This window comes from Typopeltis vanoorti, chromosome 10 (assembly GCF_054136105.1).
Source record: "Typopeltis vanoorti isolate ZY-2024b chromosome 10, IOZ_Tvanoo_1.0, whole genome shotgun sequence".
Taxonomy (NCBI): Eukaryota; Metazoa; Arthropoda; class Arachnida; order Uropygi; family Thelyphonidae; genus Typopeltis; species Typopeltis vanoorti.
In genome coordinates, this window is record NC_143558.1 from 134,810,496 (window position 1) to 134,827,360 (window position 16,865).

At 36.0% G+C, this 16,865-nt stretch overlaps 1 protein-coding gene across 1 annotated transcript in view; it reads right to left on the bottom strand.

The window, feature by feature from the left end:
- LOC150102819 (transcription factor 12-like) overlaps window positions 1-16,865 on the bottom strand; it is a 269,580-nt gene that overhangs the window by 135,443 nt on the left and 117,272 nt on the right. Inside the window, exons 5-6 of the mRNA XM_090399401.1 lie at window positions 6,895-6,970; window positions 361-437 (exon numbers count right to left, since the gene is read on the bottom strand). Of these exons, the coding sequence (XP_090255527.1) occupies window positions 361-437; window positions 6,895-6,970 (153 nt within the window). The remainder of the gene's footprint in view (window positions 1-360; window positions 438-6,894; window positions 6,971-16,865) is intronic.

The following is a 16,865-nucleotide window of genomic DNA, read 5'->3' on the forward strand; positions in this document are numbered from 1 at the left end:
AATTAATTTGAATCTCTGTTGTATATACCATTAATACCCTTAATTTACATTATGGTATCCTAATAATATTGCTTGGTCTCTAGCATATACATGCATCAGCAACAAGGTGGCAACTGTATCCATTTGGGTTTATAAATTTCTACACTCACATTCACAGTTAATACTCCACAGAAGATTTACAGAAAAATATTTATATTTTTAACGATTAAAACACTTTTTTTAAATTATAAATAATCCAAAACTGTATTTACTGTTTGAAAGATATCATAGCTAGCATAGTTAACATGTTAGCTAAGCATGTTCTTGAGAACAAATTTTATAGTAAAATGTATTTAAGAAAGGTAAATCATCATTACTTACCAAGTTGGAATTTCTTTCAGCATATTCCGTTCCAACAGGAGCTGCATGTAAGTTAGCAACAGACCAATGTGATTCACCTGCAGTGAAAATCTTGGTACAAATGTTGTTTATTATAAATTACCACAGTATTTATCAAGAAATATTTTGGTAAAGGCCATTCAATCATATTAAGGATTCTGCTGAAAGGTTCAATGGTTTTAAGTGAAATTTATTTCATGTTTTTTCATTTAATTTTTTTCGTGACAACATTACTTGAAATTCTTACAAAATTTTTTATTGTAAGAATTCTTATTGGATTATATACCTAATTGCTTTTGAGAAATTTTCCTTTATGATGTAACAAAATGAGAACATTCACACTATCTAATAATATTTTCTAATTAATTAAAAAAATAGTTTTATGCAACTTATCTGATAATATGATCATCCAACTATTAAAAGGACAGCCATCAGAATCTTGGTAAGTCCAGTATCCAAGTGTCCTAGATATGTCACTATCCAAATTTAGATACTCCCTTCTTTTTAATGTGATAAATTATGCCTTTGCATAATAAAGATTATTTGCTTTTGTTTAATGAGAAAGGTTAATCATATAGTACTGTTTTGTGCTTCAAGACTGGTGGCTCTTAATCTTCTGCTGTTTGGGTCTGTCAAATTTGGTATGGGGTTAGTTTTATTCCTTTTAAAAATATGGCTGGCTGAGTTGTCAGTGATATGTTCCAGAATATCTCTAAGTATAATTCTGCTTTTAACCGTATCAATTCCTTTTGTGCCTGTTCTAAACTGCACAGAACTTCTTGTATATTTGTTCTTTCAGTATAATCATTCCATACATAAATAAAGTGCTATGCTTTAAGCAAATTTCTTCCACTTAACACAGTTATGGATTATTTTGCCTTCTCTAGATAGCTTCAGGAAAGCAAACCAGTAACATAAATTATAACTTTTAATTTTCAGCTTTCCATACTTGATGCATTACTTATGGATCTAAGTAAGATGATCTTTGCTCAAAATGTGTAGTATTAACAATGTCATTTACGAAATTGTTAAAATTTATTAATAACAAATCATTATATTTAATGCTTCACACTTTGTTTTGCGACTATCTTCTGCCATCAAGCTTATGAATGCAGAGACCTGTAAACTGAAAGATGGGCTATCTCCATTATAAAAATTGTCTGTCCTTGGATGAAACGCTACTGAGATCTGAAATGCCTCTGTAAACACACTTCACCGGGAGCTAGAGAACATGAGTTTCCATGGCCACACAGGCATACACAAGCCTAACAATCAGAAAAAGCAATACCAATCATTAAGTGGAATGGTGTCAAGTGCCTCCCCATTGGATTCTGGAACTGTCAAAACATGAATCCTGAAGTGATGAATCATACTTCATCATCTGGCAGCCCAAAAGAAGTTTGCATTTGGTGAATGATACCTGCCTGAACATACTGCACAAACTTCAAGTTTGATAGAAGAGGCATCATGGTCTGAGGCTACAGCCTATTATGATATTCTAGACAATTCTGTGCTTCCAGCTTTATGGCAACAGTTTGGTGAAGGCCCTTTCCTGTATCAATAATAACAATGTTGATACAGGAAAGTACTAGTACCAGAATCTAGGGGAAGTCTTCCCAGAAGGCTGTAGCACAAAGAGTATACCAATTCCATATTAATGCCTTCCATATTAGAGTAAGAGTTGGGATGAGCAGGTCTCTGGATGTTATTGATCAGATAGTGCACCGCTGGCAAAGAATAAAGTTTAATGCACAAAAGTGTACAGTTATACCCTATGAGATCAAAAAATTACAAGCTGTGTATTATAATTAAACTGAACTGAAAGAAAGTGATGAAGCTAAGGGGATTTTGGGAGTGATGATAGAAATTTGAAGTTTGGCAGACAAAATGCAAAAGTGGGGAAAAATAGCTCAAAGAATCACTTGGATATAACAAAAAACTAACAAGTAGAGATAAAGAGCTTTGATATGGCTCAATTTAGATCAGATCTGATTGCCTGAATTTCTTTAGGATATGAAAGTAATGGGGAAGACCCATACTTTCAACTTTACAGAATGACTGCAGAAGTATCTATGGAAGAGGTATAGTGCAGAAAAGAAGTATCTGTAATTCAGAGAATCTGTTACACTGGTGTCCAAACACTAAGGACGAACTACATTTTTACCTATATATGAAAAAATTTTCATGATTACAGCCAAATGCGGACATAAATTTATTGGTATATGTTACAAAAGGACAAGAATGAAAGAAAGAGTGAATGGGAAAAGCCTAAAAGTGTAAGAAACTGGGAGAAAAGAGACAGTAATGTACAGGGATTCGATGATAAGAGACTTAATGAGAAAGTGATGAAAGCATGTTTTCCAGGTGCAAAGATAAAGGATGTTAATGAAGCTTTAAGTTTGCAGAAGAAAGAATCAAATGAATTGTTTTGGCAGGCACAAATTATTTGAAAGTGAGAAATATGCAATGAGAGAAGATATGAGAGAGTTGTTAGAAGAAGCAAAAATGAAGAGTAAGAAAATAAAAATAGTGAGTCTGTTTCCTTAGTATGATAGGATAGAATCAAGAAGGGTCAATTTTGTAGTCATGTGGAGTGAATCTGATGGACGTAAGGACCTGTATATGCCTGATTGACTGCACTTAAATAGTTTTGGGGTTAAGTGCTTGGAGAAAGTGATGTTTAGTGAGAGGATGAAAGTGCAAAACCAGGGAAACTAAAGATATTGGAGGGGGGAGGGCAATCAAACATATGTCTAGCCAACCCTGGGATAGATAAGTATGAGTTCAGGAATAATTATGGAGAATGAAGAGCTGGGTGCAGTTTTTCAGGTTTCAAATCTTAAAGAGCAGGTAATGACATTACGTGAGGATAACTGTGGATCCAAGGGGGAAGGGGATTTGAAATGCATGCATGTACATGAATGCTTGAAGTATCTGAAATAAAGGAGAGGAGTTTTTAGCATTGGTCAGCTCAACTTAGTCAAAAATTATTAGCATCGGCAAGACCTGGTTGTCAGCAAATGATGTAATTAGAGGAATAGAATGTAAGGATGCTGTACTTTCAGAGAAGCTGGAAGAAATAGGACAAGGAGGAGGGTTATTATTAATGATAGCTGAAGAACTTCAATCAACAAAAACAGAAGTTAAGGAAGACTGCAGATCTGATTGAAATGGTTCATTTTAGGCTGTTTGGTGTGAGATAGAGGTCAATAAGATGAACTGTATTGTTGGTTGCTGCTATAGACCTGGTAGTTCAGAAGAAAATGTGGATGACATGCATCAGCACATTAGCACAATGAGTGCAGGCTAAGAAATTATCATGGGAGACTTCAAACTATGGTGATACAGACTGGAAAGAGTATATGGCAAAATGGAAATTATAGTTACTAAGAGATAATTACCTGAAACAGCATGTGACTGAAAGGGACCAAGGCTTTGAGAGTGTGTTGGATCTGGTAAGAGCATCAAAAGATCTATCAATAACTGCAGTAGCAACCTTACCTCTGATTGGGAAAAAGTGACCATGCAGTCTTGTCCTGGGAGATTGCTCAACATGTGGAAATTTCAGTCAATAAAGGGTTTATACAGAACTACAAAGCTAGCAATTATGACACACTTAGGAGACAACACAGATCAGTGCCATAACATAACCAACTACATGAAATGAATGTCATTAGTGGACATCCAAGGTCAGGAGGATAAACCAAGTAGGAATTAATTGGATGAGTAGCAATATAAAGCAGGAGCTGCAAAAAAAGAAAGCATTATGGAAGGAATATAAACAAAAAGGTGATCAGCATGCCCATGAGTAGTATAAAGCACAAACAAGAAGGGTAACCTAGTATGGTAAGGAAGGCTAAGTCAGACTGAGAGAAAATCAGCTAAGCAGGCCAAAGTAAATTAAAAAGTTTTTTGCTACATAACAAGTAAGAGAAAGAATGATTATAGAAAGATAAAAGTGACAGAAGCAGAAGAAATAATTCAGTTACTAAGTGATCACTTTGCAAGGGTATATCATTCAGGTAGTGACTTGGCAGTTACTGAAATGATAGACATTGATGTGAGAATTGAGGTAGATTTACTGGAGGTACTCAGTATATTGAAAAATATCAATGTGAATACAGGAGTGGGCCTGGATGGTATATCTGCTATGAGAATGTGCAAGTGAACTGACAAGGTTCCAAGGGAGTGGAAAGAGGGTAAGATAGTTCTATTATATAAAGTGGTGCCAAGACAGAGCTAGTAAATTACAGACAAATTAGGATCTCTGGAGTGGTGGTTCAAGTACTGGAAAGTTAGTTAAAAGTAAAATTCAGGAATGGGTGTATAGGAATATGATACTTTATAGGAGCAGCATGGCTTTGTAAAAGGCAAGCCTTGCCTCAGTAATTTATTCACATTTTATAAGGTGATGCAGAACTGGATAAAGGAAATGGCTACACCATGATACTGCTGGACTTTGCAAAGGCACTTGACAGAATACTGCATGGAAAACTATTAAATAAGTTGAAGCAAATGGGATTGGATATGAGGCTGGTGGCATGGATAGAAATGTGGCTGATAGACATCAGAGGTTGGTGTATTGTGAAGTGGAATCGAGGTGAATGAGGGTGACTAATGTAGTGTCCCAGGGCTCTGTACTAGGACCACTACTCTTTAATTTGTACATTAATGATACAACAGAAGATTTGGAGGTGGGGGGTACATTCAGATGTTTGCTGATGACAAAACATATTTAAATTATTATGATTTAAATAAACTGGCAGTGTGGGCAAAGGACAATGCATTGTCAATTCAATGTTGTAAAATATAATGTAATGCACTTTGGGATGAAAAGATTACATACTTTGTATGATATTCATGGCATTAGTTTACAGGAAATTGATGAGACTAGGGGATCGGGGAGGGGGGGGATAGAGATGTGAAATTCAGAGGACATATTGCAAGAGTTGGCAAGGCAAGATAGGGAGGATATTTTTTATTAGGCTATGATTCGGCCACATGTTGACTACTGTGCACAGATTTTCCTCACGTTGGGAATGGGAAGTGTTGGAGAGGATTCACTACGGATTGACCAAGCTGGTGACAGGTCTCTGGAATGTTCCCTATGAGGACAGATTGAGGGTGTGTGAGTTGCAGAGTTTAGCTGACAGGCAGAGAAGAGGGGATATGATAGAAACTTATAAATTACTAAAATGATACTATAAGATTGACACAGAAGAAATTTTTCAATACGTGGAGAGTAGGGGAAAAACAAGGGTGTCACCTCTTTACTTGGAGAGTGGTGAACACGTGGAATGGATTGCCAGAGGTGGTTGTGAGCGCCTCAACAGCGAAAAGGTTGAAGGAGATGTATGATAGATATTGTGTTAATGAATAGAGTGGGTCTCTGCAATGAATCTTTTGCAGATTCATTGCATGCACTCCATGCATTCAATGCATGGAGTGCCGATATAAATAATATAATAAAACAATAAGAAAAAAATGCAATTTATTAACTGTGATAGGCACAAGGCACTAAAACTATGTAACTGAGGAAAACAATTTAAATTGTAACTGACAACAGAACTAATGTCCTCACATAGTGGGTTTGGGTCCTCACTATGGGTTCAGATAACCATAAAGTTAACTTAGAGATGTCAGGCTAATCAGTTTGGTTGCTCTCTGATGAATAACAAAGGATTTATGGAGGTTTGAAAAGAGAGAGAGAGATGAGTACCTTCACAGATATGGAAATGGTATTCCATAGTTGGATCCAAGATTTGCCAAAGACAAGCACTAATTCAGGTGAGAAGTGATATCTGGACAAGAGAATACCCACTTCTGACTTTAGCCTGACTTCTCTAAATTAACTCCATGGTTATTTGACCCAGTAGAGAGTGCCATGTAAGGACATTAGTTCTGTTGTCAGTTACAGTTTAAACTTTTTCCTCAATTACGTAGTTTAGTGCTGTTTGCCTTTCACAGTTATAATTATGCTCTGATGTTGTTTAAAAAACCAGCGATATATAAGTTAGTTAATAAGTTGTATTCCCCCCTCCCCTCTTGGTGTTATTTGTACTGTAAAGCATTACTATAAATCAACGACACTTAAGACTTTCTATATGCATAACAAATGTTAAAGCAGCAGTATTTGGAAAAAAGGAAAATGATGGAATGAGAATGATTTGGAGGGTTAAGACTGTCAGAATTTTACTGTATTTTATAAATTTTATATTTTCTGCATTTCAGAATATAAATTTTATATTCTGAAATGCAGAAAATAATCCATATATCTAATACTTCAATATCATTATAATAGACACCTCTGTTTAAAAAAAAAAAAAAAAAAAAAAAAAAAAAAAAAAAAAAAAAAAGGGGGGGGAATTGCAAGGTTGGTGCTCCCATTACTCTATCTTTGTTTTAAGAGAGTAATGGGAGCACCAAATGAGAGAGTTTTAAATAAATTAAGCTGCTAATAAGATATTGCACACAAGTTATATGAATTATGTTTTATTTTAAAATCAATTAACTAACCTGATGATGGAGAAGAGGAAGCAAATGTTGTTGGTGGAAGGTTGAAATTACTACCAACTGACTCAGTAGGATATATCTGGAAAGCAAGTAGATTAACAATTAGATTATATTTAGTTCCGTAATTTATATTTACTTCTTGAGGTTAGGAAATTATGACCTGCAGAGCAAAAATAAAAATAAAATAAAATAAATAACTATAATGGAAAAACAAAGAAAAACAGCTACACAAGACGGGGAAAATAGATCATTTACAAAAAAAGCAAGAGAACAAAGATCAGTTAATACATGAATTTTCTGGTATCATCAAGTGATGTATATAATATATTACAACTATTATTTTAGAAATCCTGGTCCAGTAATTGCCAAATATCAATCAAAAGAATTTCCCTCGCTGCTGCATAACAAGACATTAAAAGGTAAAAAAAAAAAAAAAAAGGGGGGGGTGGGATTTTGACCAGTGCCTCTCTGACAGCAGAATTAAATTTGACTGCCTAATGCTGACATTCATCATTGTTCTTGATCTCTGTGAATCAACTACCCTAAGTATCTATATGTAAAAGGACTAGCATCAAAATACAGTAATGTGCAAATGGATAGAGTTCATGGAATGAAGTGAAACCTAAAATGATTATAAAATCTTTTCAAAAGTGTGGCATTAGTAATTCTCTTGACAGGACAGAGTATGACTTATTATTTCAAGACAGCGATGACTCGGTTTCTGAAGAAGAATCAAGTTAAGAAAATTTTGAGTAACAATCTTGATTAACATGGTTAATGTGTCCAGAGAAAACACACCACATTACATAAAATTATGCTATTTACAAAATGCTAACTTTTCATATTTAACATGAAAAATTATAATTGGTCCATGGACTTAGGGGTAGATAAAATTTGTTTATCGCTAGAACCTTCTACTTCAACTATTTTTTCAAAATATCTGGAAATTGTGCTGCATTTCTCTTTATCTGCACTTGTAGATTCATCTGTTATTTGAACATAATGCAGTCCTGTTTAATTTGAATCATCCAGCATTAGCAGTAAATCTTTCTTCAGTTACTGAACCATATTCTTTTCTTTCACTTGAATGCAGTATATCTTTCACTTAATACTTGCCTGAATTGTTAAGAGGAATGAGCTATTGAATACAATTTTCAATACAAGTTAATAAAAGACATTCCCTTTTCAATCAGTGCAATGCTTCTTTCCTAGGGTCTGCAAAACTTTTTTACCACTGACTCGTTCATTCATCCCCAAATCTCTGCTTACTTTCTATTTACTATCACCACATTCAAATATATTAATTACTTCAAATTCCTTCTTATTTTTAGCACGGGCACTATTTATTTCATTTTTCCTTTTATCTATAATCAATACATGATATAATTAAGCTTCTAATTTAAAATGTACATATAATGGAGGGAGACAAGCAACTAGCATGCATTCACCCAATGACAGGTGGAACAAACTGTGGTGGTTTGCATGGTGTGTATGCATAATGTGTTGCGATTCCTTTTTCAGACTATATCACAGACATCATTTGAGAATAAATAAATCAACCCTTGTCAGGCATTTCGTTAACTGAATTTTAGACCATGCTTATCAAGATTTGTATAAATTTATAAAGCTCATTATTTGAGAGATTATTGTTCTGTAACTTGAAATGGTAGGGGAGCAGAAGATACTCCCAACTTTGATTAAAGCTTCACAGATACATCTTCAATAAATTCCTGCCATGTACCCTCAAGGGGTGCACAGGATATGATAGTACTACATGAAAAATTTACATTATTACTAACTTCCTATCTACAATTTTCCTCCAGATCAGTCCGTTACTTGTCAAAACTCAAATATTATCAGAAGTTATATTTCTGTCGTTAAAGCACTTTATACCGTATCAATCCACCTATATCTTGGTCTTCCTCTGGATCATTTTTCTGCCAACTTAGCAGAGAACACTTGTTTTGCCAATCTTTCCTCGCACATTCTGTTTAAATGACCATACCACCTGAGATTAGCTCTGCTGACAATGTCAAGTTCTTTCCTAATATCATCGTTTTTAATATGATATTGTCATTGATGCCATCTGATTCACACCTCTAATCTTTTACAGGATTCTCATATCTGTGGTCTCTAGTCTTTGGTCAAGTGTTTTACTTCTGACCCAGCTCTCAGACCCATAAGTTAAAGCTGGTTTGAACACTGCCTTGTATACAGCTAATTTAGTGTTTCGACTAATTTCTCTCTTATTCCATATGAATTTATTCAGTTGACTTCCCACCATACCAGCTTTGCTGATTCTGTTGTCTATTTCTATATTTAATTTACCATCTTCAGTAAAAATCGTGCCTAAGTACCTAAAATGTTTTACTTGTTCCACAGGTTCTCCATTCACAACACAGTTGATATTTTCAATGATTCTGCCTATTTTCATTGTCTTTGTCTTTTTAATGCTCACATTCATACCATATCTATTACAACAATTATTCAATTTAGTCAGAGAATCTTGCAGACTTGTAGATTTATTTATTTATAAGTATAACATCATCTGCATAAAGCAAAGAGCTGACATTAACATCTCCAATTTGGATATCATGTTTAATACCACTTTCCTTCATAATGTGATCCATATAGATAATGAATAACAGAGGGGATAATGTACATCCTTGTCTCACACCAGATTTAACATTAAACCATCTTCCTGTACTTCCTTCAATTCTAACTGCTGACTTCCAACTCAAATAAAGACTAAGTATTGCTTGATATAATGCCCCATTGACACCATATAACTGTAGCATATTGAATAGCTTCTCTCTTGGCACCTTGTCATATGCCTTTTCCAGATCGACAAAACTTAAATACAGATCTTTGTTATATTCCCATGCTTTCTCGACTATTTGTCGTAAAGTGAAGATCTGATCCTGACAGCTTCCATTTGGCCTGAATCCAGCTTGTTCTTCACCAAGCTTTACTTCTACAATACTTCCCAACTGTTTCTCAAGTATACTTGCATAAAGCTTACCAGGAACACTTACTAGAGAAATACCTCTGTAATTCTCACATTCAGTTTTATTTTCCTTTTTACATAAACTATGAGAACTCTACTCCAATCATCAGGAATACGACCCTCTGTCCAGGCCTTCTGAACTATACAGTGCAGCCACTGCAAGACTTTTATATCACCATACTTCAGCATTCTGGTCAAATATCATCTACTCCTGCTCAATTTCCACATTTCAAGCCTTTGATGGCTTTTTCTACTTCAAGTATGGATATGTATTCCTGACTGTCTTCCTGTTGAGTGTTTTTTACCACTGTGCTATAACTGCTTGTTTCATTTAGCAATTTTTCGAAGTAATTACTCCATACTTCAAGGATATCTTTTTCTTCAGTTTTCATATCACCTTTAGCATTTCTAATTCTTTTTACAGCACTCTTTCCTCCATTTCTGAGCTTCTTCAACAACCTCCAGAATATTTTGCCACCTTCTTGATATTTATTTTCTATGCTCTTGCCAAAGTCCTCCCATGACTTTTGTTTAGTTAGTTTTACACAGTGTTCAGCTTTCTTACATTTGTCTCTGTATTCTCTAAGAGCACAAGCTGACTTATTTGCCAGGAACTTTCGATATGCTTTCTTCTTTTCCTTCACTGCCTCTTTAACTTCCTGTGTCCACCATGGAGTTCTGATTTTTCTATCCTTGCAGACAATTTCACCACATGCCTCTCTAGCTGAATCAATCAAGGTTTTCTTCAAGGCTTGCCACTGAATCTCTAAAGTTTGGTTCCTATTCTCAAACTCTTTCATTTTTTCTTCAATAATCTTTGTGTTTTTAGTCTACAGTTCACATCTGAGAGCTGCTCAACTTTTATTCACTTTGAAACTTTCTTACATGTTATTCTTTTCAATATGAAATTCAATTTTATCCTGCTTAAGACTAAATAGTGATCACTTCCAATTTCAAATCCTCTGTATACTCTGGTGTCTTGCACAAGGGAAAAAACATCAATATCAACAATAACACAGTCAATGAGACTTTTCTTATTTCTTGCCTCTTCTCTCCATGTGAATTTGTGTACATTTTTATGTTGGAACATGGTGTTAGTAATAACAAGTCCATGTCCTGAGCAGAAATCCAACAAATATTTACCATTATTATTAGCTTTGCTCTTTTCTCCAAATTTTCCCAATATTTATTTTGTATGTCTGACAATCATTTCCTACTCTGCTATTTAGATCCCCAACAAGGACCAACTTTTCCTTTTTCATTGTGTCAGATGCTTTCTCTAAATTTTCAAAAAATTCTTCCACTTATACCTTAGTAGAACCTTCTGTGGCACAGGCACAAATAAGTCTCATTGTCCAGTTCCCCATTCTGATATTTGCCCACATCACTCTAGTTGAGACTGTCTGCCATTCAAGAAGATTAGCCTTGTATTTAGTGTTGAATACAATGGCTACTCCTTCTTTTCCTTGATTGTCATTGCTTGAATATAGCAATTTATATTTATTGCTCAGAAAGATCGCACCAGTTTTTGTCTTTTTTGTTTCAGTCACCCCTATTGTGTCGATCTGGTACTTATCAAATTCCTCAGCTAGCTCCATTTCTTTGCCACTCAGGCTTCTTATGTTGATAGTACCGATCTTTAACTCTGGTGATGTTGAATTGGGGTGTTTTTCAGATTTGTTCCAGTAGTTGACTTTTCGCTGTTCACCCTGGTTCCCTGGTGAAAACAACTGGGGGGGAGGGGGGCTTGTTTAACCGCGCGACAACCCAGCTGGCATGAAATTTTGTCATGTTGTACCATCATTTTGTAATTTGGTTTAAGCCAATAAGAATTACAATTTGGTTGGCTAAATCCCAAATTGTCAGCCCATCCTTGTTCGTTCAGCATCCAGATAGGTACCTAACAGAGTGCACCACGAGAAGGTGAGGATTGGACATTAGGTCAGAAGCCCTGGTCGGTTCTTCACTTTCCTTTAAAGGCTATGTGGAGGTCTCCTCTCAGTTAGACAGCTTTGACTCTTAAGTACCCCTCACACAGATACATAAATAATGTAAATTCTTAATAGTATTTAAATAATAGTTGTCAAAACTTTGAAATGTTAATTGCAATTTCTATCATTCATCTAATGCAAAATCAGGCAGCATCATAAGCAATTTCTCTCCAACCAAACCACAACTGATAGAAGTGATAGCTATATGAAATTTATGGAGAACATGTTATACCCAACTGCATGAATGCAAAGGTTTGTATGAATTTCAAAATTTCTTTACATTAACTTTCTCCTGAATACCACATAAAGATTTTCATTTCTTGTGAGAATGGTTTTTATGATGCCAGCAGAGTAATGTATAGAACAAAATGTTTAAAACACCAGAGCAGAAAAGCATAAACTGATAAATAATTCAGTTCATTCATTTGTCCATTGCATGTATTCTCTCTCTCTAGAATTTTGCCTTATGACAAAATTCAAGGAATTGCATTGCAAGTAGAAGAATATAAATAATATATATATATCAATTGTGATAGTTCATTATATATATACAGATAGACAGTATGTTTTATGTATTTGACTGAATACTAATGCAAAGGGCTTGAACATTTTGTGCTGGCTCATGTCAGGCAAATATCTCAATAGTCAGATTTACTAGTCTGGGTATATAACCATAGCTGCCTAATATATCCTAGTCATGTCTTTAATCTCAGACCTGGCAAATTTGTAAGCTTTTCTTCATGCTATAGCTAATTTTTTTGCATACATAACTACCAGTGTAGAAACCAATATGTTACCTCTTTATACATTAGTGTGCTTATTAGTCTGTGAAGTCTATTTACAAACTTAAAAACAGTTGCTAGAAATTAATATTAAAAAATAAATATTAAAACTTCTCATGGAAAGGCTTAGACGTTGGTTATACATTCTTACTAAATAGCTTAAGGAAATTACACCGTACAATAGAATATACATTAAAGTAAATTTTAATACATTAAGTTAAGGGGATAATAAATCCCTCATTATTTTAAAGCCGGATACGAAACTCGGAGATCAAAATGTAAGAGTTTCATGCCAAAGAACTATCGGCGAGTCCAAGCATAAGTCAACACCTGGGTAGTACAACGCTAGGGCAACTCGGAGCAAAGGTGGAGCAAGCTTCATCACTATACTTAATATTTTCTCATAATGTAAAACGCAGCTCTCCTAGGAGATGTATTACTGTTTTACATTATGAGGAGAGGTCACTACCCAGACCGGTTTCAACCTTTATTGAGGTCTCATCAGTGAGTAGGTAGACCTGGATAATACCAAGGTTTAAGTGAACCGAACTTACATATACCCTTACTAAACAAATTGCCCGACTGGTGTACCCATATATCATTATTACTACTATAAAAAGCCAAGAGGCTATTTTTTTTCTGGCAGCATATATTCAGTTAAGGGGATAATATATCCCTCATTATTTTAAAGCCGGATACATATGTAAATTCCGTTCACTTAAACCTTGGTATTATTGCAGGTCTACCTACTCACTGATGAGACCTCAATAAAGGTTGAAACCAGTCTGGGAAGTGACCTCTCCTCATAATGTAAAACAGTAATGCATCTCCTAGGAGCTGCGTTTTACATTATGAGAAAATATTAAGGATAGTGATGGAGCTTGCTCCACCTTTGCTCCGAGTTGCCCTAGTGTTGTACTACGCAGGTGGTGACTTATGCTTGGACTCGCCGATAGTTCTTTGGCATGAAACTCTTAGATTTTGATCTCTGGCTTTAAAATAATGAAGGATTTATCATCCCCTTAACTTAATATATGCCACCAGAAAAAATAGCCTCTTGGCTCTTTATAAATTTTAATACACTTCCAATATTTCGGGAACGTCACGTTGCCATTTTCACAGGAACTTAAAAAAAGACACGTGCACGCAAGCACAACACACAGGAAGGAGGAAGCTATTCCTTCTTCTAAAAGTCCTGATGGTGCCCCTAGCGGGCAATATTGGTATTCTTGGCCGATTGGGCTGAGTCTTCTGATGTAGGTTTCCCAAATTTGGGGCAGTCTCATCCAACCAAATTTGTTGAGGTTTGGATTGTTTCTTAGGGCTGAGGCCATGAATAGCCTTTCGTATTTGAATTTACTAGAGTGTATTATCGTGGCTTTCTTTCAACGTATTCTATGGCAGGTATCCAGCTCCACTAAAGACCCCCCCCTCCCAGACCTACCTGGTGTATACCAGGTCTTTTGCAGCTGTAAGCTGTCCTACTTTGGCCAAACAGGCAGGACAGCTAATATCAGAATTTCAAAACACAAGGACTACATCCGGTTTCGCCAATACAGCCACTGGTCTTGCAGACCATGTGCTGGATACCTGCCATAGAATACATTGGAAGAAAGCCACGATAATACACCGTAGTAAATTCAAATACGAAAGGCTATTCATGGAATCAGCCTCAGCCCTAAGAAACAATCCAACCCTCAACAAATTTGGCTGCACGAGACTGCCCCAATTTGGGAAACCTACATCAGAAGACCGTCAGCCCAATTGGCCAAGAATACTAACATTACCCGCTAGGGGGCACCATCAGGACTTTTAGGAGAAAGAATAGCTTCCTGCTTCATCCTCATTTACTGTGTGTTGTGCTTGCGTGCAGTGTCTTTTTTTAAGTTCCTGTGAAAATGGCAACGTGACATTGCCGAAATATTGGAAGGATATTAAAATTTATTTTAATGGATATTCAATTGTACATTGTAATTTTCTTAAGCTATTTAGTAAAAATATTAAAACTATTCCTGATATTTACATAAGATGCGAAGAAAAAAAAAAACCTTGGGGAAGGGGGGGGGGGGGGTAACAATGATTCCAATTCAGGTCAGGGCGATGTAAAAGGGCTTCACAACTTTCTTTGAAAAGGTTATAATATTTAAAACTGGTTCAATGGAGGAGATGAACTTCATTCCACATGATGCTATATTGTGCCAGACCAGGAACAGAATGATGTCCCCTGTCAAAAAAAAAGTTTGGGAGATTCTCATCTTATGTACATATCAAAAATTGTTTCAATATTACACCAGAATCTGGTTAATTAGTGCAGCCATTTATTTGGAACAAATCTTAGAGAACAAAACCAAATCAGGAAAATTGTCAGAGCTTTCTTTGCTTATTGAGGGGACAGCAAGCTGTTTATTCGGGAGAAGAGACCACAGCACTCAAAATTATTCCTCTGAGATAACTGCCTGCAAATGGTTGGTGGTTTAGGGATTACTGGCATGAGGAGAGCAAAGGTCATACAGTGCCAAAGTCCAGCTTGTAAATGATTCATCAGCTTTATTTCACACATTTTAAGTGACACATGTAAATAACTCATCATTCCTGTAAGCAACTCAGGTTATACGGCGTATTAACCTTCTAAGGGAGAAGGGTTTTTAACCAGCGTCAATTGCATGCACCTGTCATACCTAATCAGAGAAGTTTAGAGATATTTCAGTACTTTGTTTTGGATAATTTTGTTTTTAATCTTAATTTCATAAAATTTTGGAACCTTAACAAGATGACACTTAAATATTTCTCATAACCAAAAAATTGCCTTACTAGACCAAATCAGAGGTCATTCGTCCAATACCAGTAATCACCATCTAGCAAAGATAACTGTAATACTGAAATGTACAATTACACACTTGATAAACAGCAAGATACAATGCAAGAGGAATGGACACACCCTAGAAAACAGGGGAAATCCACAAAAGAAGGTGTAAAGGATCCTGATATTGAGATGCGCTAAATCAGTGGAGCTCCATCATGACGATTTTAATTAGATTAATAAATGACATTAAAAGACTAAGGACAACAGGTCATTGCCTTTGTTGATATTGATGATGAGGGAAATTTAAATGTGTGCATATTTCATTATTATAATTAATTTGAATAAATGATTTGTTGCTCAGTGAAATGTTAGTTTGTCCTTTTATATCTTTTTAACTGTTAAAATGAAACTTTGCATAATTTGCAAAGCCGCTTGATTGAGCCAAAGTGTTCTAGGCCCAATTAATCAGAATCTGCTGTATTTATTTTTGAATATTAATTTCTAGCAAGTCCCTCAAGGGCTCACTTTAGTGGGTACGGGCAATGGCAAACCTGAGGTACCCGATACGGGACCATGCCTTACTTCATGTAATATACATTTGTTATATTATCTGTAGACTGGTCCCTCCCCTTCTTTTTCCTTCTCCCCAATTAGAGTATGAGGGCTAGGGGTGAATCTTTCCTATTCTGCTATGTCATTTCGTCTTATGCAGCCACCACTAAAGGGGCAAAGCTAGCCCCAATAGGTTCCGGTCCCAAGCAAGAGTAAATGGTGAGGATTGACATCAGGAAGGGCATCCAGTTGTAACACTTCACTGCCAGTTCTAGATATGATCAAATGAGTTGAAAAGAAAGTGAAACAAGGGCTAGGGCATACCCCTTAGGCAACGTGCAGCTACATCGCCCTATGGCTGTGAGAAGTGGATGAGGACTACCGCATCAAGGGCAGATGTGGTTAAAGAAGCGAGCCCAGCACGTGGAGAGAATGTTGCTAGTGGCAACATTGAATGTTGGAAATAAGACTGGAAGGGGAAGAGAAGTGGCAGACATGATGAGGAAGAGGAAGTTGAACATTTTATTTGTGCAGGACAAGGTGGAAGGGGGGAAAAGACAAAGGAACTGGGAGATGGGTATAAACTGTTCTACTCTGGAGCGAATAAAGAGAGAAGAAATGGTGTCAAAATTGTGGTGTGGGGCAGAATGAAGGGTGAAGTACTGGAAGTGGGTAGGAGTAATGACAGGATCATGCAAATGAAACTGGGTCTTGGAGAAGAGCAACTGGTTGTCTTACGTGATACGCACCACAAGTTGGCTGTACAGCAAAGAAGAATGATGAGTTCTGGAATGAGATCGTACTTGAACAGAGACATAGGAAACAGAATAGGGATGGTG